The sequence below is a fragment of the Ranitomeya variabilis genome, chromosome 2 (genome assembly GCF_051348905.1).
Source record: "Ranitomeya variabilis isolate aRanVar5 chromosome 2, aRanVar5.hap1, whole genome shotgun sequence".
Taxonomy (NCBI): Eukaryota; Metazoa; Chordata; class Amphibia; order Anura; family Dendrobatidae; genus Ranitomeya; species Ranitomeya variabilis.
The window spans coordinates 722046112-722072437 of record NC_135233.1 but is presented as its reverse complement, the minus strand read 5'-3'; the positions used below and the strand labels follow the sequence as shown (position 1 = coordinate 722072437).

The 26326-nt window shown below is 47.1% G+C and overlaps 1 protein-coding gene across 1 annotated transcript in view; it reads right to left on the bottom strand.

The window, feature by feature from the left end:
- Positions 1–25269, bottom strand: part of LOC143807696 (uncharacterized) — a 126084-nt gene extending 100815 nt beyond the window's left edge. Inside the window, exon 1 of the mRNA XM_077289532.1 lies at positions 24957–25269. Coding sequence (XP_077145647.1) covers positions 24957–25232 — 276 coding nt within the window. The 5' untranslated portion in view covers positions 25233–25269. The remainder of the gene's footprint in view (positions 1–24956) is intronic.
- Between the last annotated feature and the right edge of the window lie 1057 nt (positions 25270–26326).

Here is a 26326-nt window from a genome sequence, read left to right as displayed (position 1 = left end):
GTTGTGACTGTCTGACCGGATTATCTGCAGTGTCTTTGACATCGGAATTGGTGGAAAGGCGTAAGCCAAGTTGAAGGTCCATGGATGAATGAGAGCATCCATTCCCAGAGCCCCCTGAATGGGGCTGAGGGAGAAGTGTTTCTGACACTGCGTTTTGGGCATTTGCAAACAAGTCGACCTCCGGGGTTCCCCATCTTGAGGTTAAGGTTAGGAAAACCTCCTGGTTCAGGCACCACTCTCCCGGATGTATGTCTTTCCTGCTGATGAAGTCCGCTTTGGTGTTGTCTGAACCCTTCAGATGTACCGCGGAGATTGAAAGGTGTTTCTCCGCCCAGAGAAATATCAGTGCTGCCACTAGCTTCAGACTGGTATACTTCGTGCCCCCTTGATGATGAAGATAAGCCACAGTCGTCACGTTGTCGGAGTAGACACAAATATGGTGGCCTTGGACTAGAGATGAGGTAGCTTACAGCGCTGCCTCTACTGCCTTTAGTTCCCTCAGTTTGGAGGATCTGGAACTTATGTCTGCGGACCATAGACCCTGAAAATATGTTTGATCCACCACGGCACCCCAACCTCTTCGGCTGGCATCTGTGTGAAGCACCTTCAGAGGGAGCTGATCCCAGCTTACACCTCACCAAAGGTTCTGGCCTTTTAGCCACCATGACAGGGCTGACTTCTCATATCCGGGAAGAGGAATTCTCCTGGACAGGGTGTTCTAATACTTCCTAGAATGTAGGAGAATGTGAGTCTGGAGGGTCCGTGTGTGCCTGGGCCCAGGATACTGCCTGAATGCACAAGGGTTAGGGATCCTAGAATGGACATGGATTCCCTCAGGGTTGGGGATCTTTGCTGCTTGAATCTTGAAATTCTTTGGCAAAGGTCGCGCTGACGATCTTCGGGAAGGAAGGACATCCTTTCCTCTGAATCTAAGAATCCCCAGGAATTTCTTCCTCGTGGAAGGCTGTAGGTCCGACTTTAGGAGATTCAGGATCCAGCCCAGAAAAATATTTAGAATTGAGAGTCCTCAGCGGTTGATACCTTTTAATGGCTAACTGAAAAGATGGTAACCAATTGCAAGCTTTCGAGACTACACAGGTCTTTTCATCAGGCAAAGACTAAAATAAATTCTGAAGAATCACATTTATGCACACATATTTATGTTGTGCATAAGTATGTGATTTTTCAGAATTTCTTTTAGTCTTTGCCTGATGAAGAGACCTGTGTAGTCTCGAAAGCTTGCAATTTGTTACCATCTTTTCAGTTAGCCATTAAAAGGTATCAACCACTGAGGACTCTCAATTCTAAATATTTTTCCATCTACTGGCTAACAACGGTACCAAGATATATATCTTTCCTGTATCAAAATATAGGATCCAGCCCAGGGACTTGAGAATATCTAGAGTTTTTGATACATCTTGGTTCAGCTGAGATGTTGAAGGAGCCATAAGAAGATCGTCTAGGTAAGGGACCAGGCAGATTCCTTGATGACTGACGTAGATGACTGCATCTCATGATTTTCGAGAATACCCTCGGGGCCGAGGATACTCCGAAGGGAAGGACATTGAACTGGTAGTGAGTGATCTTGCGGTTGTGGGAGATTGCGAACCTGAGGAACTTCCTGTGATCTGGATGGATTGGAATGTGATAATAGGCGTCTCTTAGGTCTATCGTTGCCATCACCCAGTCTTGCCCAATAAGCAGGATTGTGGTCTTGACTGACTCCATCTTGAACCTCCGATACTTGATAACCTGGTTCAAGGGTTTTAGATTTATGATCAGTCTGCATTTCCCAGAGGGTTTCCGTATGAGGAAAAGGCGAGAGTAATGACCTCTGCCTAAGTCCTGCTGAGGTACATGGGAGATCACTTTCTCGCAGAAGTTCCTGGATTTGAAGGAGAAAGGAGTCGAGGAGGTCTGGGGGTTGTTCCGGGGTAATTCTCAGGCAATGGGGGGCCCTCGAATTCCAATTTTAGTCTGAATTGTAACGTGTGGAGGATCCACTGGTTCATGGATATGGACTGCCATTGGGTGAGAAACTGTGAGAGCCGGCCCCGACCGAAGAGTCACTGTTTGTCTTGACTCTGTTGCAGTTGAGGCACGAGGATATTCCTGCCTCTACCCCCTTTCGGGTAGCTCCAACGACCCGTTATACCTTTTCCCCTAAAGTCCTTCTGGGAGGACTGGTCACGAGGGGGGCGAAAATAGAATTAGACTTACAGGTAATTCGGTTTCTAGGAACACTCCACGAGAGAATAGGAGGAAGTCTCCATTCCCTAATGGGGGACAGGAAGCACAAAGGTTAAAAGGCTTCTCCTACCTCCAAATCGCCAGTGACTTATAATGGATACCATAGCACTAGCTACCTTAATAAACCCAGGATAAATCCAATGGAAGGGAGGGAAATAGTGCTGTCGTGGAATGTTCCTAGAAACCGAATTACCAGTAAGTAATTCTATTTTCTCTAGTCACCTTCCACGGCAGCATAGGAGGAGTACCAACCAATTCTGCACTGGGTGGGACAATAGACTGGAGAACTTTCCAAGCAAAGACTAGATCCTGGTTGGACAATAAGTCCAATCTATAGTGCTTGGTAAATGTATGTGGTGAAGACCAAGTTGCGGCCCTGCAGATCTGCTCGATGGAGGCGCCTGCTCTTTCAGCCCATGAAGTTGACAGATCTCGTAGAGTGAGCTCTGACTCCAATTGGCGGTGTTAAATTTTGGGCTAGATAAGATTCTTGTATAGCCCTCTTAATCCAGCTAGAGATGGTGCTTTTTGCCACCTTCTTCCCTTTTTTCTGACCTGACGTATGGATAAACAGGTTTTGGTCAATTCTGAAAGTGTTAGTCTGTTCAAGGTAGTGTATGATGATACATCTAACATCAAGAGTATGGAATTCCTCTTCCTTAGAGTTTGCCGGATTCTGACAGGAGGGGAGGATGATGTTTTGAGATCGGTGAAAATCAGAAACCACTTTAGGTGGAAAAAAAGGATCCAGACAGAGGGTTATGGAGTCGTCAGTTATTGTCAAGTAGGGTTCTCTTACTGATAGGGTTTGAAGCTCCACCAAGCGTCTTGCAGTGGTTATTGCCACTAGAAAGGCAGCTTTGTACGACAAATTGAGGAGAGCAAGACGACAGGGGCTCAAACGGTGCTTGAGACCCCTGAGGACCAGGTTTAGATCCCAAGAGGGAACAACAGGTTTCCCAGGTTGCAACCTGAGCTGATACCATAAATCTTCTGATCCAACGATGGTTGGCCAGCTCCTGATCGAAAACAGCACTGAGAGCTGAGACTTGAACTTTCAATGTGCTAGGTTTAAGCCCTAACTAATCCACGCTGAAGAAAATCCAGTATTTTTTAAATATTTGGATGGAGAGGATCAGGAGTACTAGGAAGACAAGGTGGAGAAGGTTTTCCACACCTTACTGTAGATTGCATTCGTAACAGGTTTCCTAGATCTTTGTAAGGTAGAAATCACTGCATCCGATAGTCCCCCTGCCTTTAGGACCTGGATTTCAGCAACCAGGCTGCTAGGTTTCATTTCCGGGGGTTGCAATGTTGAAAAGACCCTTGGAGAAGAAGATCGGCATCCACTGGTAAGAGGACTGGCCCGTTTATATGCAGCTTGACAATGAGGTTGTACCATCTCCTCTTCGGCCACACTGGGGCTACCAGTATGGTAGGCACCTGTTCCTCTCGTATCTTCCGCAGGACTTTCGCCAACAAAGGAATTGGTGGGAAGGCATATGCCAGTCGGAAGTTCCAAGTCTGGACCAGGGCATCTACCCCTCTGGGATTGTCCCTGGGCTACAGTGACAGTGAGTGACACATTAGCCAATGATGGGACAGTAGTAGTCCCATCATCCGGCTAATGTGTTGAATGTAAAAAAAACAAATACAGAACATGCGACGACATGCAGCATGCAACGACATGCGCCATGCGACGCCATGTGCCATGCAACATCATGCGACATGCACCATGCAGCACGCTACATGTGACAACATGCAACGACATGCAGCATGCGCCATGCGACGACATGCAGCATTCGACATGCGACGACATGCACCATGCGACGACATGCACCATGCGACGACATGCACCATGCGACGACATGCACCATGCGACATGCCACATATAGTACATACATACAGTACATATAACAGTATATACTCACCATCACTTATCACTTTGATCCCCGAAGCCATTGTCATCTGTAAAAAATATTAAAATAATAATCAAACTACACTCCTTGATCCGTAAAAATCCAATTAAAATTAGTGTCCCTCGACGATCTCCCGTGGAGAGCAGGAGCATGAGGTGATGCGACCACTCTCCAGGGGCTCCAGGAACACAATGAGGGGAGGAAGTTATCCTTCCACAATGTATTTTCCACAATGTATTCCTACGCCCCTGTGAGAAAATAGTCCCTAGTCTCACTTTATGCCATTGCTGTTTGAGAAATTTTCCCAGGCAGCAATTGCCATAAAGTGAGACTTTGTCCTAAGGTAACCTCTCAGTGATGCACTGCAGGAGCCATTGTCTCCTGTCAGTGTGTCACTGAGGGTCCTATAGAGCAGTGACATCACCTGATGTCACTGTTCTATAGGGGAGATCGTCGTGGGACACTCGTTATTAAATGGACTACGGCGGACAGGTAGTATACGGTTTATTATTTTTCGTTTTTTGCAGGCACTGAAGTATGGTAAGTATGGTTAAATGAAGAATAATAAAATACTTTTTTCCTAATGTGTGTTTTATTAACCCTTTCTTACTATTGGACTAACCCCTTCGTGCCATGCGCCGTACTAGTACGGCGCTGCTGGCACTGCATTAGTGCCAGCCGCAGTACTAGTACGGCGCATCGATCACCGCGGTCTCGCGCTGAGCGCCGCGGTGATCAGGTGCGGGTGTCAGCTGTATATGACAGCTGACACCCCGCAGCAATGCCCACGATCGGCGCTATCGCCGATCGCGGGCATTTAACCCCTCTGATGCCGCTGTCAATAGTGACAGCGACATAGAGGGGGATCGCGCAGGGACGGGGGCTCCCTGCGTTCTCCCACCGGAGCAACGCGATGAGATCGCGCTGCTCCGGTGACCTGGAAGGAGTCCCCAGATCCAAGATGGCCGCGGGACTCCTTCCGGGTCATTTACTGACCTGGCTTGCCTCTGCTCTTGTGTGTGAGATCGGTGATCTGACAGAGTGCTGTGCACACTGTCAGATCACCGATCTGTGATGTCCCCCCCTGGGACAAAGTAAAAAAAAAAAAATGTCCACATGTGTAAAAAAAAAGAAAAAGAAAAAAAATATATGTATTCCCATAAATACATTTCTTTATCTAAATTAAAAAAAAAAAAAAAAAATCGCACAATAAAAGTACACATTTAGTATCGCCGTGTCCGTAACGACCCCACCTATAAAACTATATCACTAGTTAACCCTTTCAGTGAACACTGCAAAAAAAAAAAAAACGAGGCAAAAAACGCTTTATTCTCAAACAAAAAGTGGAATAACGCGATCAAAAAGACGGATATAAATAACCATGGTACCGCTGAAAACGTCATCTTGTCCCGCAAAAAAAAAGCCACCATACAGCATCATCAGCAGAAAAATAAAAAAGTTATAGCTCTCAGAATAAAGCGATGCAAAAACAATTACTTTTTTATATAAAATAGTTTTTATTGTGTTAAAGCGCCAAAACATAAAAAAATGACATAAATGAGGTATCGCTGTAATCGTACGGACCTGAAGAATAAAACTGCTTTATCAATTTTACCACACGTGGAATGGTATAAACGCCCCCCCTAAAAGAATTTCAGGAATTGCCGGTTTTTGTTCATTCCGCCTCCCAAAAATCGGAATAAAAAGCGATCAAAAAATGTCATGTGCCCGAAAATGGTACCAATAAAAACGTCAACTCGTCCCGCAAAAAACAAGATCTCATGACTCTGTGGGCCAAAATATGGATAAATTATAGCTCTCAAAATGTGGTGATGCAAAAACTATTTTTTGCAATAAAAAGCGTCTTTTAGTGTGTGATGGCTGCCAACCATAAAAATCCGCCCAAAAAAATGCTATAAAAGTAAATCAAATCCCCCTTCATCACCCCCTTAGTTAGGGAAAAATAATAAAATTTTAAAAAATATATTTCCATTTTCCCGTTAGGCTACTTTCACACTAGCGTCGTTAACGGGGCCGTCGCGCTGCGTCGGCCCGACGTACCGACGCATACTGTGCAAGCGCCGCACAACGGGGGCAGCGGATGCTGTTTTTCCACGCATCCGCTGTCCCATTGTGAGGTGCGGGGAGGTGGGGGCGGAGTTCCAGCCGCGCATGCGCGGTCAGAAATGGTGGACCGTCGGCACAAAAAAAGTTACATGTAACTTTTTTGCTGCCGGCGGTCCGCCACAACACGACGCAACCGTCGCACGACGGTTGCGACGTGTGTCAATACGTCGCAATGCGTCGTTAATGTTAGTCTATGGGGGAAAAACGCATCCTGCAGATGACTTTGCAGGATGCGTTTTTTCGCCAAAACGACGCATTGCGATGTATGCAAAAAAACGCTAGTGTGAAAGTAGCGCTAGGGTTAGGACTAGGGTTAGGGCTAGGGTTGGGGTTAGGGCTAGGGTTAGGGTTGGGGTTAGGGTTTCAGTTAGAATTGGGGAGTTTTCACTGTTTAGGCACATCAGGGGCTCTCCAAACACGACATGGCATCCGATCTCAATTCCAGCCAATTCTGCTTTGAAAAACTAAAACAGTGCTCCTTCCCTTCCGAGTTCTCCTGTGCGCCCAAACAGTGGTTCCCCCAACATATGGGGTATCAGCGTTCTCAGGACAAGTTGGACAACAACTTTTGGGGTCCAATTTGTCCTGTTACCCTTGGGAAAATAAGAACGTGGGGGCTAAAATATCAGTTTCGTGGAAAAAAAAAGTTTTTTTATTTTCACGGCTCTGCGTGATAAACTGTAGTGAAACACTTGTTGGTTCAAAGTTCTCAACACATTTAGATAAGTTCCCTGGGGGGTCTAGTTTCCAATATGGGGTCACTTGTGGGGGGTTTCTACTGTTTAGGCACATCAGGGGCTCTGCAAATGCAACATGACACCTGCAGACCAATTCATCTAAGTCTGCATTTCAAACGGCGCTCCTTCCCTTCCGAGCTCTGCCGTGCGCCCAAACAGTGGTTCCCCCCAATGTATGGGGTATCAACGTACTCAGGACAAATTGGACAATAACTTTTGCGGTCCAATTTCTCCTGTTACCCTTGGGGAAAAAAATTGCGGGCTAAAACATCATTTTGTGGAAAGAAAAAATGATTTTTTAATTTTCACAGCGCTACATTCTAAACTTTAGTGAAACAATTGGGGGTTAAAAGTGCTCACCACACATCTAGATAAGTTCCTTAGGGGGTCTTTCCAAAATGGTGTCACTTGTGGGGGTTTCCACTGTTTAGGCACGTCAGGGGCTCTCCAAACACGACATGGGTTCCGATCTCAATTCCAGCCAATTCTGCGTTGAAAAAGGAAAACAGTGCTCCTTCCCTTCAGAGCTCTGCCATGCGCCTAAACAGTGGTTTATCCCCATATATGAAGTATCAGCGTACTCAGGACAAATTGCACAACAACTTTTGGGGTCTAATTTATCCTGTTACCCTTGGGAAAATAAAAAATTTGGGGCAAAAAGATCATTTTTTGTGAAAATTAATATGAATTTTTTTTTTTAACGGCTCTACATTATTAACTTCTGTGAAGCACTTGGAGGTTCAAAGTGCTCACCACACATCTAGATTAGTTACTTAGAGGGTCTACTTTCCAAAATGGTGTCACTTGTGGGGGTTTCCACTGTTTAGGCACGTTAGGGGCTCTCCAATCGCGACATGGGTTCCGATCTCAATTCCAGCAAATCTTGCATTGAAAAGTCAAATGGCGCTCCTTCCCTTCCGAGCTCTGCCATGTGCCCAATCAATGGTTTACCCCAACATGTGGGGTATCGGCGTACTCAGGACAAATTGTACAACGACTTTTTTGGTCCAATTTCTCCTGTTACCCTTGGTAAAATAAAACAAATTGGATCTGAAGTAAAAATTTTGTGAAAAAAAAGTTAAATGTTCAATTTTTTTTAAACATTCCAAAAATTCCTGTGAAGCACCTGAAGGGTTAATAAACTTTTTGAATGTGGTTTTGAGTACCTTGAGGGGTGCAGTTTTTAGAATGGTGTCACTTTTGGGCATTTTCTGTCATATAGACCCCTCAAAGTCACTTCAAGTGTGAGGTGGTCCGTAAATAAAATGGTTTTGCAAATTTTGTTGCAAAAATGAGAAATCGCTGGTCAACTTTTAACCCTTATAACTCCCTAACAAAAAAAAATTATGTTTCCATAATTGTGCTGATGTAAAGCAGACATGTGGGAAATGTTGTTTATTAACTATTATAAGATATAACTCTCTAATTTAAGGGCATAAAAACTAAAAGTTTGAAAATTGCTGAATTTTCATAATTTGACAAATTTTAGTTTTTTTCACAAATAAATGAAAGTCATATCGAAGACGTTTTACCGCTATCATGAAGTACAATATGTCATGAGAAAACAATGTCAGAATCGCCAGGATCCGTTGAAGCGTTTTAGAGTTATGACCTCAAAGTGACAGTGGTCAGAATTCTAAAAATTGGTCCTGTCACTTAGGTTAAAACAGGCTTCGGGGTGAAGGGGTTAACCCCTTTCTGACATCGGACGTACTATCCCGTCGAGGTGGGGTGGGCCCGTTTGACCACCGACGGGATAGTACGTCCAGCGCGATCGGCGGCGCTCACGGGGGGAGCGCGGCCGATCGCGGCCGGGTGTCAGCTGCCTATCGCAGCTGACATCCGGCACTATGTGCCAGGAGCGGTCACGGACCGCTCCCGGCACATTAACCCCCGGCACACCGCGATCAAACAAGATTGCGATGTGCCGGCGGTGCAGGGAAGCATCGCGCAGGGAGGGGGCTCCCTGCGGGCTTCCCTGAGCCCCCCGCAGCAACGCGATGTGATCGCGTTGCTGCGAGGGTCTTACCTCCCTCCCTGCCTGCTCCAGACCCGGATCCAAGATGGCCGCGGATCCGGGTCCTGCAGGGAGGGAGGTGGCTTCACAGAAGCCTGCTCAGAGAAGGCACTGTGAAGCAGCCTGCACTTCTCTCAGATCGGTGATCTGTCAGAGTGCTATGCAAACTGGCAGATCACCGATCTGTATTGTCCCCCCCGGGGCAAAGTAAAAAAAAAAATTTCCAAATGTGTAAAAAAATATAAAAAAAAATATTCCAAAATAATGAAAAAAAAAAAAAAAATTATTCCCATAAATACATTTCTTTATCTAAATAAAAAAAACAAACAATAAAAGTACACATATTTAGTATCGCCGCGTCCGTAACGACCCGACCTATAAAACTGGCCCACTAGTTAACCCCTTCAGTAAACACTAAGAAAAAAAAAGACAAAAAGACAGATATAAATAACCATGGTACCGCTGAAAGCGTCATCTTGTCCCGCAAATAACGAGCTGCCATACAGCATGATCAGCAAAAAAATAAAAAGTTATAGTCCTGAGAATAAAGCGATGCAAAAATAATTATTTTTTCCATAAAATAGTTTCTCGTATAAAAGCGCCAAAACATAAAAAAATAATATAAATGAGGTATCGCTGTAATCGTACTGACCCGAAGAATAAAACTGCTTTATCAATTTTACCAAACGCGGAACAGTATAAACGCCTCTCCCAAAAGAAATTCATGAATAGCTGGTTTTTGGTCATTCTGCCTCACAAAAATCGGAATAAAAAGCGATCAAAAAATGTGACGTGCCCAAAAAGTTACCAATAAAAACGTCAACTCGTCCCGCAAAAAACAAGACCTCACATGACTCTGTGGACCAAAATATGGAAAATTTATAGCTCTCAAAATGTGGTAACGCAAAAAATATTTTTTGCAATAAAAAGCGTCTTTCAGTGTGACGGCTGCCAATCATAAAAATCCGCTAAAAAACCACTATAAGAGTAAATCAAACCCCCCTTCATCACCCCCTTAGTTAGGGAAAAATAAAAAAAATGTATTTATTTCCATTTTCCCATTAGGGTTAGGGTTAGGGCTACAGTTAGGGTTGGGGCTAAAGTTAGGGTTAGGGTTTAGATTACATTTACGGTTGGGAATAGGGTTGGGATTAGGGTTAGGGGTGTGTCAGGGTTAGAGGTGTGGTTAGGGTTACTGTTGTGATTAGGGTTAGGGGTGTGTTTGGATTAGGGTTTCAGTTATAATTGGGGGGTTTCCACTGTTTCGGCACATCAGGGGCTCTCCAAACGCGACATGGCGTCCGATCTCAATTCCAGCCAATTCTGCGTTGAAAAAGTAAAATAGTGCTCCTTCCCTTCCGAGCTCTCCCGGGTGCCCAAACAGGGGTTTACCCCAACATATGGGGTATCAGCGTACTCAGGACAAATAGGACAACAACCTTTGGGGTCCAATTTCTCCTGTTACCCCTGGGAAAATACAAAACTGGGGGCTAAAAAATAATTTTTGTGGGAAAAAAAAGGATTTTTTATTTTCACGGCTCTGCGTTATAAACTGTAGTGAAACACTTGGGGGTTCAAAGTTCTTACAACACATCTAGATAAGTTCCTTGGGGGGCCTAGTTTCCAAAATGGGGTCACTTGTGCGGGGCTTCTACTGTTTAGGTACATTAGGGGCTCTGCAAACGCAATGTGACGCCTGCAGACCATTCCATCCAAGTCTGCATTCCAAATGGCGCTCCTTCCCTTCCGAGCCCTCCCATGCATCCAAACGGTGGTTCCCCCCACATATGGAGTATCAGCGCACTCAGGACAAATTGGACAACAACTTTTGGGGTCCATTTTCTCCTGTTACCCTTGGTAAAATAAAACAAATTGGAGCTGAAGTAAATTTTTTGTGAAAAAAAGTTAAATGTTCATTTTTATTTAAACATTCCAAAAATTCCTGTGAAGCACCAGAAGGGTTAATAAACTTCTTGAATATGGTTTTGAGCACCTTGAGGGGTGCAGTTTTTAGAATGGTGTCACACTTGGGTATTTTCTATCATATAGACCCCTCAAAGTGACTTCAAATGAGATGTGGTCCCTAAAAAAAAAATGGTGTTGTAAAAATGAGAAATTGCTGGTCAACTTTTAACCCTTATAACTCCCTAACAAAAAAAAAAATTTTGGTTCCAAAATTGTGCTGATGTAAAGTAGACATGTGGGAAATGTTACTTATTAAGTATTTTGTGTGACATATCTCCGTGATTTAAGGGCATAAAAATTCAAAGTTGGAAAATTGCAAAATTTTCAAAATTTTCGCCAAATTTCCATTTTTTTTGCAAATAAACGCAGGTAATATCAAAGAAATTTTACCACTATCATGAAGTACAATATGTCACGAGAAAATGTCAGAATCGCCAAGATCCGTTGAAGCGTTCCAGAGTTATAACCTCATAAAGGGACAGTGGTCAGAATTGTAAAAATTGGCCCGGTCATTAACGTGCAAACCACCCTTGGGGGTGAAGGGGTTAATAATGGATGGGCGTCTTATTGACGCCTATCCGTTATTAACCCGGCTTAATGTCACCTTACAATAGCAAGGTGACATTAACCCCATATTACTCCATATCCCACCCCTACACGGGAGTGGGAAGAGAGGGGCTAAGTGCCGGAATTGGCGCATCTCACAGATGCGCCATTTCTGGGGCGGCTGCGGACTGGTATTTGTAGCCGGGGGGGGGGGAACAATATCCATGACCCCTCTCTAGGCTATGAATATCAGCCCGCAGCTGTCTGCGTAGCCTTTCTGGCTATAAAATATAGGGGGACCCCACTTTTTTTGTGGGGTCCCCATATTTTAATAGCCAGTAAAGGCTACGCAGACAGCTGATATTCATAGCAGGCTACAAATATTGGCCCCCGGCCGTCGGCTTTCCCCCTCTGGCGCAGAAAATTTTGCGGGAGCCCACGCCATTTTTTTTTCTTTTTTTTTTTTTTAACTGCAACATATTGTTCATTAACCCCTTTCTGCCAGCTGACGGAATAGTACGTCAGCTGGCAGTATCCCCCTCTTTGAGGTGGGCTTCGGCGGTGAGCCCACTTCAAAGCCGCAACATGTCAGCTGCTTTCAATACAACAAAAAGAAAATGTACATTATCGCTAAACGGCATAGCGAGAAAAAAAAAAACAAAAGACGAAATTATGTTTTTTTGGTCGCCGCGACACTGCATTAAAATGCAATAATGGGCGATCAAAAAAACGTATCTGCACAAAAGTGGTATCATTAAAAACGGCAGCTCGGCGCGCAAAAAATTAGCCCTCACCCGACACGATATCTCAGAAAATATAGACGCTACAGGTATCAGAAAATGGCGCAATTATTTTATTTCTTTTTAGCAAACTTTGGAATTTTCTTTCACCACTTAGATAAAAAATAACCTAGACGTGTTTGGTGTCTATGAACTCATAATGACCTGGAGAATGATAATGGCAGGTCAGTTTTATGCTGTGTGCACACGTTGCAGATTTGGGTGCAGAATTTTCTGCACAAAATCTGCATCTCCTTGCAGAAAACCCCGCTGCGTTTTGGATGCGTTTTTTTCACGGTTTATTCATTTTTTTGCGCGGTTTTGATGCGGGTTTTTTGTGTCGTTTTGATGCAGTTCTTGGTGCGGTTTTTGTTGCGGTTTTTGCATGTTTTTTGTGCGTTTTTGTATGCGTTTTTGAAAGCTAAATAAAGATGTATTGAACAAAAAAGATTTGTGATGTCATTATTGTCCAACCTCCTCTTTTACATTTGTCCAACCCACGCTCCATTACACACAGATAGCTAGACAGATAGATGAGATGGATAGACAGATCTACATAAAGATAGATCTATAGATGCATACATCTATCTATTCCTATATCTATAGATATATCTGGATAGATATATCTATTGATAGATGTATGGATAGTGTAGGGTGTGTGTCCACTGTCCTGATTACATCCGAATTAGCTGCAGATTGGATGCTGCGTACTTGTAGTCCCATCGGATGATGCCTGCACACACGCCCCAAAAGACCCCCCGCACACACCTGAACAGTCACGCACACACCAGAACACATCCAAACAGTCCCACACATCCGAACATTCCCGCAGACCCCGCACACACCTGTACAGCCCCGCACAGCGCCGCACACATCCAAACAGTCCAGCACACATCCGAACAGCCCGCAGACCCCGCACACACCTGAACAGCCCCACACAGCGCCGCACACACCTGAACAGTCCCGCACAGCGCCGCACACATCCGAACAGCCCGCAGACCCCGTCCGCACACATACACGCACACCGTCACCACCCACACACTTCCCTCCTCCCGAACTGCAGTGTTTCTCGGACCCAAATCCGTATCTAAACTACAGATCTTTTTTATATCTGCGGTTTTGCTGCGGATGTGCCCGACTCAATGCAAATCTAAGGGTGCAGAAACGCTGCAGTTCCGCACAAAAGTGACATGCTGCGGGAAAAAAAAGTGCACAAGTCTGCGGCTCCCATAAGACTTACATTGGTTGTGCACTACACTGTGGATTTGATGCAATTCTGTGCGGCAAAAAATGCTGCGGATCTGCAATCAAATCCGCAACGTGTGCACACAGCCTTAGCATTTAGTGAACCTAGCAAAAAAGCCAAGCAAAAAACAAGTGTGGGATTGCACTTTTTTTGCAATTTCATCGCACTGACTTTTTTTCACATTTTGTTACACGACATGGTAAAACCAATGGTGTCGTTCAAAAGTAGAACTTGTCCCGCAAAAGATAAGCCCCCACATGGCCATATTGATGGAAAAATTATGGCTCTGGAAAGAAGGGGAGCGATAAACGAAAAAAGCTCCAGGGGTGAAGGGGTTTAGAAACATGGATATGGACATATCTATGGAAATAGATATATCCATTGGATCTTTTAATTGAGAAGTCCTCAAATGGGAGAGATGTCTTCTTGGTGACTTTAGAGACCTGAACGTCCACTTTGGGAACCTCCCAAATAGAATTATCACCCTCTAAGGGAAACTGGTTTTTAAAGTCTGAGGGGACACTAAGGCCCTTCTCTGGGGAAGCCCACTCTTGGAAAATGAGATTTTGAACATTTTTATGTATAGGGAATCCTTTTTTAGGCTTGGGTGTCAGGCCCCCAAACATTACATCCTGTACGGAATGTTTTTCCTCCACTTACTCAACCCCCATGGTGCTTCTTACTATGGAGACTAGCTCATCCATAGCTTCAGAGGAAAAGTAATATTTTTTCCCATCCGCTTTAGGGGTGGATGTGGAGCCCTCATTCTCCCAATCATCTCCTGACTCAGAAGAATGGACCTCACCCAAGTCAGAATTGGTATTAACTGGGGCCATCTTCCTCTTTTTAGAGGGGGAGGATGCGACACAAGGTTGGGAGAAGGCTGCCATGGAGGACTGTACCTCCTGTTTAATCAAGCTTTTAATGCTGTCCAGGAGGGAGGGCTGTTCAGCACGTAATAGGTCATCCGTACAGGGTTGACATAGGGTCTTCTTATTGGCGGAGGGTAGCCGGGAGCCACAAACAAACTTGCGGCTAGGTTTACTCTTTGGGGCAGAGACCTTTTCTCCCTAAAAGAGAGGTATACTAAGAAACCCATTCAAAACATGCCTGAACAGTAAAGGGACCAGCCCAGCTACTCACGGCAGGACGGTGAACGCAGGGATCTGCAGATAAAGCAGAGGGTTTGTTGCTGTCCATGGTCAAGCTGTATATAGACACAGACAGGGAACAGCGTCTTACCTGGAGGCCCAGACCATGATATGAAGGTATCGAGGTTCCCAGCGATATCATGTGCTCCTCCCCCTTCGGGCCATAGGGACGCTTGAAACGACCCTATCCTGTCAGCGATTCCCCCGGTGGCCATCGTCCTCTTGGAACACCAGAGACAGCGTGCGTTCCAGTGCAGAGCACCAGACCGCGAACCCGGAACGCCACACAGACGCTCGAGAGGGACGACACTGGGGAGCTCAGCGAGGACCCCGGCAGCATGTCACTGCCCCGCTTTGCCCCAGACAGAGGTGCGGGAAGGAGGGCCCGAGTCCACCACAGGGATGGAGACGGAGCGCAGCACATGGAGGTGGAGGAGAGGATCACCACCCGACCTCGGCTGCCCGGCGGTAAGCAAATCCAGGTGCTCCGTTCACCGGCCATGACAGCATCTGCAGGACCTCTTCATGCCCCACTGGGGGACAGGAAAAACACTGGAGATAGCAAGAAGGGAAGGGTTATTTAACCTCTGTGTTCCTGTCCCCCATTAGGGCAGGGAGACATCCTCCCAAGGTGACTGTCGTGGAAGGTGACTAGAGAAATTGAAGGCATACTGAACCAGCATGGCTACCACAGAATCTTGCAGCGGCATGCTATTCCATCCTGTTTGCGTTTAGTTGGACCATCATTTATTTTTTAACAGGACAATGACCCCAAACACCTTCAGGCTGTGTAAGGGCTATTTGACCAAGAAGGAGAGTGATGGGGTGCTACGCCAGATGACCTGGCCTCCACAGTCACCAGACCTGAACCCAATCGAGATGGTTTGCGGTGAGCTGGACCGCAGAGTGAAGGCAAAAGGGCCAACAAGTGCTAAGCATCTCTGGGAACTCCTTCAAGATTGTTGGAAGACCATTTCCAGTGACTACCTCGAAGCTCAGCAAGAGAATGACAAGAGTCTGCAAAGCAGTCAAAGCAAAAGGTGGCTACTTTGAAGAACCTAGAATATAAGACATTTTCAGTTTCACACTTTTTTGTTAAGTATATAATTCCACATGTGTTAATTCATAGTTTTGATGCCTTCAGTGTGAATTTACAATTTTCATAGTCATGAAAATACAGAAAAATCTTGAAATGAGAAGGTGTGTTTAAACTTTTGGTCTGCACTGTATGTACAATAAAACTTTATAAACTTTCTACACTATTTTCCTTTTTTTTTTTTTTTTTTACAGTTACTATAGAAGCCTATAGAGAAAAAACAAAGCAAACCATGCCCACTATTTCCAGAGACACGTGATCATGAAATCATATTTACTTTGCTTGAAGCGTTAAAGGGACTAAGCACAGATTGACTGTTCAAACCAAGTACAAGAGCTCAGTGCTTTATGGCGGGGCCAGTCATTTATATACACCTTCCCACCTGCTTGGTTTCCATCTATCTCCTCCCTTCTTTGGACCTATGAAGCCAGAGCTGTCAAAGAAGAGGAGGGTGGAGATTAAGGGTAAACAAGCAGATGGGAAGGTGTATATAAAGGATTAAGGGTACCTTCACACTGGTCGATTCTGCTACGATTACGACGCATTTGCGTCATATTCGACATCGCAGTACGAGCTCGCAGCCAGCGGTCACACTCTACGATGTTAACGCTTTTTCTGACGTAGTTGCGATGTGAACGTCACGCGTCGCAATCGTACGCTACCCTTCACACCGCCATAGTCCTACGACTCCGAGCGTGACGTATTACCAGCATGGGCGTGCTAAAACGTCACGCCCAATCAGGAGACAGGTATGCGGAAGCCCAACCCACGTAGTCGCATTACGAGCTCGTATGACCGCCGTCACATACTACGATTTCGACCGCCACAGCGAGACATTTACGACGAAAGAAAGTTCTGCTCTTTCTTTCACATCGTACGATGCTGGGCTGCGTCGCAAATCGTAACGCCATGTCACACTTTGCAACCTCGGAACGAGGACGGATAAACGTCACAAATCGAACGCTCGTTCAGACTTTGATTGCACAGTGTGAAGGGGCCCTAACTCCACTATAAAGAATTGAGCAGCGGGACTTTAAGGCTGTGTGCACACGATGTGGATTTAGTGCGGATCCGCGTTTTTTTCCCGTGCAGAAACGCTGCAGAACCGCACTGTGATTTACAGTACAATGTAAATCAATGTAAAAAAAAATAGCTGTGCACATGGTGCGGAAAAATCAGTGAGGAATTGCTGCGGATTTGAAAGAAGTTCATGTCACTTTGGTGCGGATCTGCAGCGTTTCAGCACCCTTCCATAATAGAAATCCGCAGTGGGAAAAACTGCAGAAAATCTGCACAAAATCCACATCAATTCCGCACAAAAACCGCAGAAAATCCATGGCTGCGGATTCTGCCAGGAGTTGCGGATTTTGTGCAGAAAATTCTGCACCTCTTTTCTTACGTGTGCACATAGCCTTAACAGTTATTCACTACTGACAATCCCCTTAAAGGGAATCTGTCAGCGGAGTTTTGCCAACTCATCTGAGATCAGCATGACGTAGGCAAAGCAACCCTGAATCCAATGATGTATCACTTCATTTACTGGTTGCAGTGGTTCTGACAATTTTTAGATTTAGCATGAAGCAGAACTGAGGAAGCTAACCCCACCCACACCAGGCTCTGTGTATAAAAATCCATAGACCGTGAGCTGCCCATCACAGAAGAGGACGAAGTGGGACTACCAGGCACACCTGCTGTTTCCCAGCAATGATAAGCTCCTGGTGCTAAAACAATCATTGTAAACAAAACCACATAGCTTGATGATGAGACATCACTGAAATCTGTGTTTTAACCCCCTACAGCATGCTGTCTACAGATTACATAGCAAAAAACCTGCTGACCTATTCCCTTCAAATGGAACCTGTCTGATTCATGCTACCTAAACCATGGGCAGCATGAATCAGAGCCTGACTGATTGCAGCCAGGTAAACATTTCTCTGATGAGCTCTGGTGATTCAAAGAAAACTTGAGAGCCAAACTAGTCCGGTCTTCGGCCAGCTCCTCAGGGTATGTTTCCACGTTCAGGAAACGCTGCGTTTTTGACGCTGCGTTTTTCTGCTGCGTCAAAAACGCAGCGTCCAGATGTTACAGCATAGTGGAGGGGATTTTATGAAATCCAGACTCCACTATGCGTTTAAAAACGCAGCATGTTGCTACTATGAGCAAAACACGCAGGTACACCACAGGTGACCTGCCAGTGACCTCAGGTGCAGTTTTGGTCAGGATTTTACCTGCATAAAATCCTGACCAAAGACTGATGCAATCCTGAACGTGGAGACATACCCTTACAGTGCTGCTGCAGATGTCTGACAGGCATCGCCTTATGTACACACACAACCGAGAGAAATGTCCATCATCTTCAACAGCACTGGGAGAAGCCGGACACAGTGGGTCTAATCTCATCTCCAGCTATCGTACTTGGCAGAACAAATGTATTTTTTTTAATCACTAGCACTTCAGAGAAAAAAAAAAAATACCTGGCTGCAATACTGCAGACCAGATCTAATTCATGCTGCCGGTTTGGACAGCATGATACAAGTGACAGATTAAATTTATTTGCAGCAGATTTGAAATAAAAAGTACAGTATTTAACCCCTTTGCAACATGCACCATAATGTAAGGCGCAAGTCAGGTCTCCCCCTCTGATGCAGGCTCCTGCACTGAACCGTCAGCTGATTTCAACAGCCGACATGTGCCCCTAACAGCTGTTAACATGATCGCGCCGGCAGCACATCACTAATTCCGTCCATCGGCACCCGTGTAACATGATTGAGGGTTGCTGCTGGGTTTGCATGACAACCTGGGGTCTGCAAGAGATCCTTGTGGTTGTCATTGCAGGATATCTAGAGCTCTGTGTAGAACAAGCGGTCGGATGAAGCAAGTGTAAAGAAAAAAGTTTTTAAAATTAAAAAAATTTCAATCACCTCTTTTGCCCCATTCAAAATAAAAAAAACACTTTTGGGATCGCCAAGGTTCAGAATGGTCAGATCTATCAATATGTAAAAAATTAATTCAATCAGTAAATGGCATAGCGAAAAAAAAAAAAAGACAATGACAGAATTACGTTTGTTTTTCCCTCGCCACAACATTGCATTAAAATACAACAGGAGATCAAAACATGGTATCAATACAAAAGTCAGCTTGGCACGCAAAAAATAAGCCATCAACAAGATCCCGAAAAATGGAGACGCTACAAGTCTCAGAAAATGACACCACTTAAAAAATAACCCATACGTTTGGCGTCTGAACTCCTTATGACCTGGAGAATCATAATGGCAGGTCAGTTTTAGCAATTAGTGAGCAATGTAAGAAAAATTTTGTTGGCGGAATTGCACTTTTTGCAATTTCACTGCATTTGGATTCCTTTTCCCCGTTTTTCAGTACACTATATGGCAAAATCAATGATGTCATTCAAAAGTACAACTCGTCCCGCAAGAAACAAGCCCTCACATGGCCATATCAACGGAAAAAATAAAAAGGTCATGGCTGTGGGAAGAAGGAGCAAAAAAACAAATGAAATATGGCCCAGCGGTGAAGGGGTTAAAAGGGTTGCCCACTACTCACCTCCCATGCTGGTGCCGTTCCACCATTGTCGGCACTTGCTCTCTCTCTCAGGGGCCCTCGTGCGGTGTTGAGACACGTGGTGCCCGGTGCCCAATCAGTGCTGGTGTCACTGCCTAAGCCTTTGTACGGATTGAACATGAGGAGGAAGTCAGGGATAAGCTAATTGGGCGCCAGGCACCATATGTCACAACAAATCACGAGAGCTGACACTGGGAATGGCACCAGCATGGTATGTTAGCATAGGTTTTTTATTTTAATCGAGATCAAACATTTAGTTAAACAAGGGGCTGTCCTAGTAGTGGACAATCCCTTTAAGCTATGTAGGAACATGGCCACAGCGGGCTCAATACCAGGGCACCTCACCTTCTGATAACATCACTGGGTTACGTGACATTTCCCTTCAAGGAGAGGTCAATTCTCTATATAGTTACAATAGCAACGTGCGTGTAACAGCAATTTTGCAGCTTTATTTCTAAAACTCCTAATTCAGTAGTTGGTGGCCCATGTCCTAGGTTACCAGGCCACTGCTGCTGTATTTCAGAGGTGGGCAGTTTCCTCGGCAAGAAGCGCAGCACTCAAGGTGTTTGCTGTAGTGCATTCACTTCTGTGACACTGGTGGGACCACCGGCCAGATCAGACCAGCTTCAGTTCCCTGGTTGCAGCATGGGACCCTGCACAGTTTGCGGAACTGTCAATTAGAAGCACCCCACCCCCGTGAAGATGGAAGCCAGGGGAGCAGTACACAGCTGAGAACAATCCTGGTACAGGTGAAGGTAGTACAACATGGAAGGCACTAAATGCAATAGGTGATCACCCACAATAAATGAACGCTGTCCGACCAATTAATGTGTATTGGTGGCCGCCCCCCAAATTATAATGTTAGGGAGAGAAGGAGCTAGTTACAGTTCCACAAGCCGATCATTTAGTTTTCAGGGGCGATAAGCTGCTGCACCTGTCCCCACTCCACACATCCCTGTGAACGGGATATAGAGGGGGGGGGGGGGGGGAGAGAAGAGATCGCCATCCGCCAAACATGCTGCTGACGTTGATCAAGTGTATGGCCAGCTTAAAAAAAGGGTTTTCTAAAAGAGCTGACAGTCACGTGACCACTAGTGATGAGCTAATATACTTGTTACTCGAGACTTCCCGAGCATGCTCAGGTGACCTCTGACTATTTTTTAGTGCTTGGAGATTTAGTTTTCATCGCCGCAGCTGAATGATTTGCATCTGTTAGCCAGCATAAGTACATGTGGGGATTCCCTAGCAACCAGGCAACCCCCACATGTACTTATGCTGGCTAACAGATGTAAATCATTCAGCTGCGGCGATGAAAACTAAATCTCCAAGCACTAAAAAAAAATACTCGGAGGACACACGAGTGTGCTCGGGAAGTCTCAAGTAACAAGTATATTCGCTCATCACTAGTGACCACAAGTTTCATTTGCATACTTTTGGCTGCATTCTGACTAGACGTGCCTGGCGAGTATGTTTAGTTGGCATGTGACTGTATGCACAATGCTGTCAGGATTCAAACACATGCACACATTCAGCATCTGTAAGGCCTCTTTCACACTTCCGTTTTTTTACAATCAGTCACAATCCGTCAAAATGTTGAAAAGACGGATCCTGTGCAGATTGTAAAAACAGATGCACTGGATCCGTTTTTTGACAGATCTGTAGCGTTTTCCAAGAGATCTGTAGCATCGCTTGGAAAACTGATTGATAGGTTGGTCACACTTGTCAGTGTTTGACAAGTGAGACCAACTTTTTACTATTGATGTTGCCTATGCAGCATCAATAGTAAAACGATCTAATGTTAAAAATAATTAAAAAAAGAAAAAATCTTGATATTCTTACCTTCTGGCAGCCCTCGCCGCCTTCCCGATCCTCATGACGCTCGCGATGCTCCTGATCCCAGTGATGCCTTGCGAAATGACCCAATGAGGTAGCGGTCTCACGAGACCGCTACGTCATCACAGGTCATTCTCGCAATGCATTACTGGGAACGGGAGCATCGTGAGCATCGGGAAGGCTGTGAGGGCCACCAGAAGGTGAGAATATCACAATTTTTTATTTTTTTTTAATTTTTAACATTAGATCTTTTTACTATTGATGTTGCATAGGCAGCATCAATAGTAGAAAGAGCGAGCGAGAATTTCCCCGACTGGAAATTCTTCCAGGCATGCTCAGTTTCAAAAGACAGAACCAGTCGCTGGATTCCTGCTTTTAACACAGCGACAAATCCTGCGTCCCTAGGCTTCCATTAAAGCCAATGACGGACGGTTCAAGATACGTCGCTACGCGATTTTACGACGTGCACAAAAAACGTTCTGTGCGTTGTCTCCACATGACGGACAGCGATTTTACAACGGATCCAGTGCACGACGGATGAAACAGAAGGCCATCCGTCACAATCCGTCGCTAATACAAGTCTGAGGAAAAAAACGGATCCAGCAGAAACATTTGCTGGATCTGTTTTTTTTTTTTTCACAAAACCACACATTGTGATGGAAAAAGAAAGACGGAAGTGTGAAAGAGGCCTAAGCCAAACCCAGGAGTGGGTGATAAATCCAGAAATGGTGACGTGTTTCTATTACACTTTTCCTCTGATTGTTCCATTCCTGGTTTTTGGCTTATAAATACTTAGGTAAAATACTGACCAAATATTGAATGTGTGAACGTGGCCTCATCATGAAGTCTGACAAGGCCTAAAACAGCGGTTGATTTAACACTCATCTGGATTGTTCATCCATTAACAAATAAAGATCCAAAATAAAGAGCCACAATAATACTTCACAGCTACTAGTGTAAGGGTATGTTTCCACTTTCCATGGTCAGGAATCCCTGCGCTTTGGACGCAGCAGTTACCCTGCTCCGCCCAAAGTGCCGCCCCCTGTTGTACGTGCAGTGATTCCGATTGTGTTCATTGAACCATGCAGAACCACTGCATCCTATTCATAGACTGTTATTTATCTTGCGGAGATGGAGCGTCCAATCCGCAGCGAATCCTGAAGGTTTCCTGACCGTGGAAACATACCCCTACTGTCCCAAAAGACTGCGGAAATCCTGGTGTGAATGGAGCCTTCTGACCTGTCAGCACAGACCTGCACCACATGAGGAACCCAGGAGCCTCACCTGTGCAAGCCGCCTATACAGCACAGACCGGCACCACATGAGGAACCCAGGGGCCTCACCTGTGCAAGCCGCCTATACAGCACAGACCGGCACCACATGAGGAACCCAGGGGCCTCACCTGTGCAAGCCGCCTACACAGCACAGACCTGCACCAAATGAGGAACCCAGAAACCTCACCTGTGCAAGCCGCCTACACAGCACAGACCTGCACCACATGAGGAACCCAGGGGCCTCACCTGTGCAAGCCGCCTATACAGCACAGACCTGCACCACATGAGGAACCCAGGGGCCTCACCTGTGCAAGCCGCCTACACAGCACAGACCTGCACCACATGAGAAACCCAGAAACCTCACCTGTGCAAGCCGCCTACACAGCACAGACCTGCACCACATGAGGAACCCAGGGGCCTCACCTGTGCAAGCCGCCTAGACAGCACAGACCTGCACCACATGAGGAACCCAGGGGCCTCACCTGTGCAAGCCGCCTACACAGCACAGACCTGCACCACATGAGGAACCCAGAAACCTCACCTGTGCAAGCCACCTACACAGCACAGACCTGCACCACATGAGGAACCCAGGGGCCTCACCTGTGCAAGCCGCCTATACAGCACAGACCTGCACCACACGAGGAACCCAGGAGCCTCACCTGTGCAAGCCGCCTATACAGCACAGACCTGCACCACATGAACCCAGGGGCCTCAGCAGCGCAAGCCGCCTATACAGCACAGACCTGCACAACATGAACCCAGGGGCCTCAGCAGCGCAAGCCACCTATACAGCACAGACCTGCACCACATGAGGAACCCAGGGGCCTCACCTGTGCAAGCTGCCTATACAGCACATACCTGCACCACGAGGAACACCGAGGCCTCACCTGTGCAAGCTGCCTATACAGCACAGACCTGTACCACATGAGGAACCCAGAGGCATCACCTGTGCAAGCCGCCTATACAGCACAGACCTGCACCACACGAGGAACCCAGAGGCCTCACCTGTGCAAGCCGCCTACACAGCACAGACCTGCACCACATGAGGAACCCAGAGGCATCACCTGTGCAAGCCGCCTATACAGCACAGACCTGCACCACACGAGGAACCCAGAGGCCTCACCTGTGCAAGCTGCCTATACAGCACAGACCTGTACCACATGAGGAACCCAGAGGCCTCAGCAGCGCAAGCCACCTATACAGCACAGACCTGCACCACATGAGGAACCCAGGGGCCTCACCTGTGCAAGCTGCCTATACAGCACATACCTGCACCACGAGGAACACCGAGGCCTCACCTGTGCAAGCTGCCTATACAGCACAGACCTGTACCACATGAGGAACCCAGGGGCCTCAGCAGCGCAAGCCACCTATACAGCACAGACCTGCACCACATGAGGAACCCAGGGGCCTCACCTGTGCAAGCCACCTATACAGCACAGACCTGTACCACATGAGGAACCCAGGGGCCTCAGCAGCGCAAGCCACCTATACAGCACAGACCTGCACCACATGAGGAACCCAGGGGCCTCACCTGTGCAAGCCACCTATACAGCACAGACCTGTACCACATGAGGAACCCAGGGGCCTCAGCAGCGCAAGCCACCTATACAGCACAGACCTGCACCACATGAGGAACCCAGGGGCCTCACCTGTGCAAGCTGCCTATACAGCACAGACCTGTACCACATGAGGAACCCAGAGGCCTCAGCAGCGCAAGCCACCTATACAGCACAGACCTGCACCACATGAGGAACCCAGGGGCCTCACCTGTGCAAGCTGCCTATACAGCACATACCTGCACCACGAGGAACACCGAGGCCTCACCTGTGCAAGCTGCCTATACAGCACAGACCTGTACCACATGAGGAACCCAGGGGCCTCAGCAGCGCAAGCCACCTATACAGCACAGACCTGCACCACATGAGGAACCCAGGGGCCTCACCTGTGCAAGCCACCTATACAGCACAGACCTGTACCACATGAGGAACCCAGGGGCCTCAGCAGCGCAAGCCACCTATACAGCACAGACCTGCACCACATGAGGAACCCAGGGGCCTCACCTGTGCAAGCCGCCTACACAGCACAGACCTGCACCAAATGAGGAACCCAGGGGCCTCACCTGTGCAAGCCGCCTACACAGCACAGACCTGCACCACATGAGGAACCCAGGGGCCTCACCAGTGCAAGCCGCCTATACAGCACAGACCTGCACCACATGAGGAACCCAGGGGCCTCACCTGTGCAAGCCGCCTACACAGCACAGAATACTAGGGGAATGGCGAGCAGCAGAGAATCAGCGGGAACCTCAGGAAGTTACCAGCAGACAGCACCAAGGAATACAGGAGTGCCTGAGCCTGGAAGCAAAGACCCTCATCCCCCAGATGTGAGGGGGCACAGCCATACACACGGAGACTCCTCTGGGCACTATACCCACCATGGAGCACTTGGCCCACAGGCTGTGTGTGCTGCTGACCCGGTACAAAGTGCTGCACACCCCACTAACGCTGAACAGGGAGAAGGGGTCTAGGAAGCCCAGGATGAGCAGCAGGATCTCATCACACATGTCCAGCAGGCAGGGGGCGCTCGTGTTCCCGGCTGCCTCCTCCCAGTACGGCTTGGGCGGCGCTCTCCACCACTCATCACCCGGGTGCGGCGCCGTGCAGCTGGCCGGCCTCATGTTACACTGCTGCGCCGTGCTCTCCCCCTGCATCCTCCCTGGGTCGGCCTCTAAGTGCCGCAGCCTGCGCCCTGGACGCTTTTATAGCATAGCACTGCACCGGGCCGGCCGGGGGGTGGGGTCAGCAGGGGGTCGGCGCACAGATACCGGCTCACAGTGCAAGAGACCATCGTACTGTGGATGGAGACACTGGCTCGGGCACTGGGAAGCGGAGTGCCGGGGATCCCAGGGGGCTGGGAGAAGGGGAGGACCCCTTTAGGAGGGCTGATTGTGGGGCGATGTCAGATTGGTCAGGTTCATGGGATTGGAGATGTGAGAAGGGACAATTCCCCCACTGTAAGGTCAGGGCTTTATGTGGTGTACCACACTGAGATGCGGGCGGCACATTGGGACGTCACATCTGATTTTGTCTTATGGTGTCACATTGGGACGTCACATCTGATGATTTCTTGTGGTAACATAGTTATTAAGGTTGAAGGAAGATTTTAAAGGGAACCTGTCACCCCCAAAATCGAGGGTGAGCTAAGCCCACCAGCATCAGAGGCTTATCTACAGCATTCTGGAACGCTGTACATAAGCCCCGATGTAACCTAAAAGATGAGAAAAAGAGGTTAGATTATACTCACCCAGGGGCGGTCCCGCTGCTGGTCCGGTCCGTGGCCTCCTATCTTCATCAGATGTGGTCCTCTTCTTGTCTTCACGCTGCGGCTCTGGCGTAGTTTGTCTGCCATGTTGAGGGCAGAGCAAAGTACTGCAGTGCGCAGGCGCTGGGCCTCTCTGACCTTTCTCTACGCCTGCGCACTGCAGTACTTTGCTCTGCCCTCAACATGGCAGACAAACTACGCCAGAACCGCAGCGTGAAGACAAGAAGAGGACCACATCTGATAAAGATAGGAGGCCACGGACCGGACCAGCAGCGGGACCGCCCCTGGGTGAGTATAATCTAACCTCTTTTTCTCATCTTTTAGGTTACATCGGGGCTTATGTACAGCGTTCCAGAATGCTGTAGATAAGCCCCCTGATGCCGGCGGGCTCAGCTCACTGTTGATTTTGGGGGTGACAGGTTCCCTTTAAGTCCATCTAGTTCAACCCGTAGCCTAACCTAACATGCCCTAACTTGTTGATCC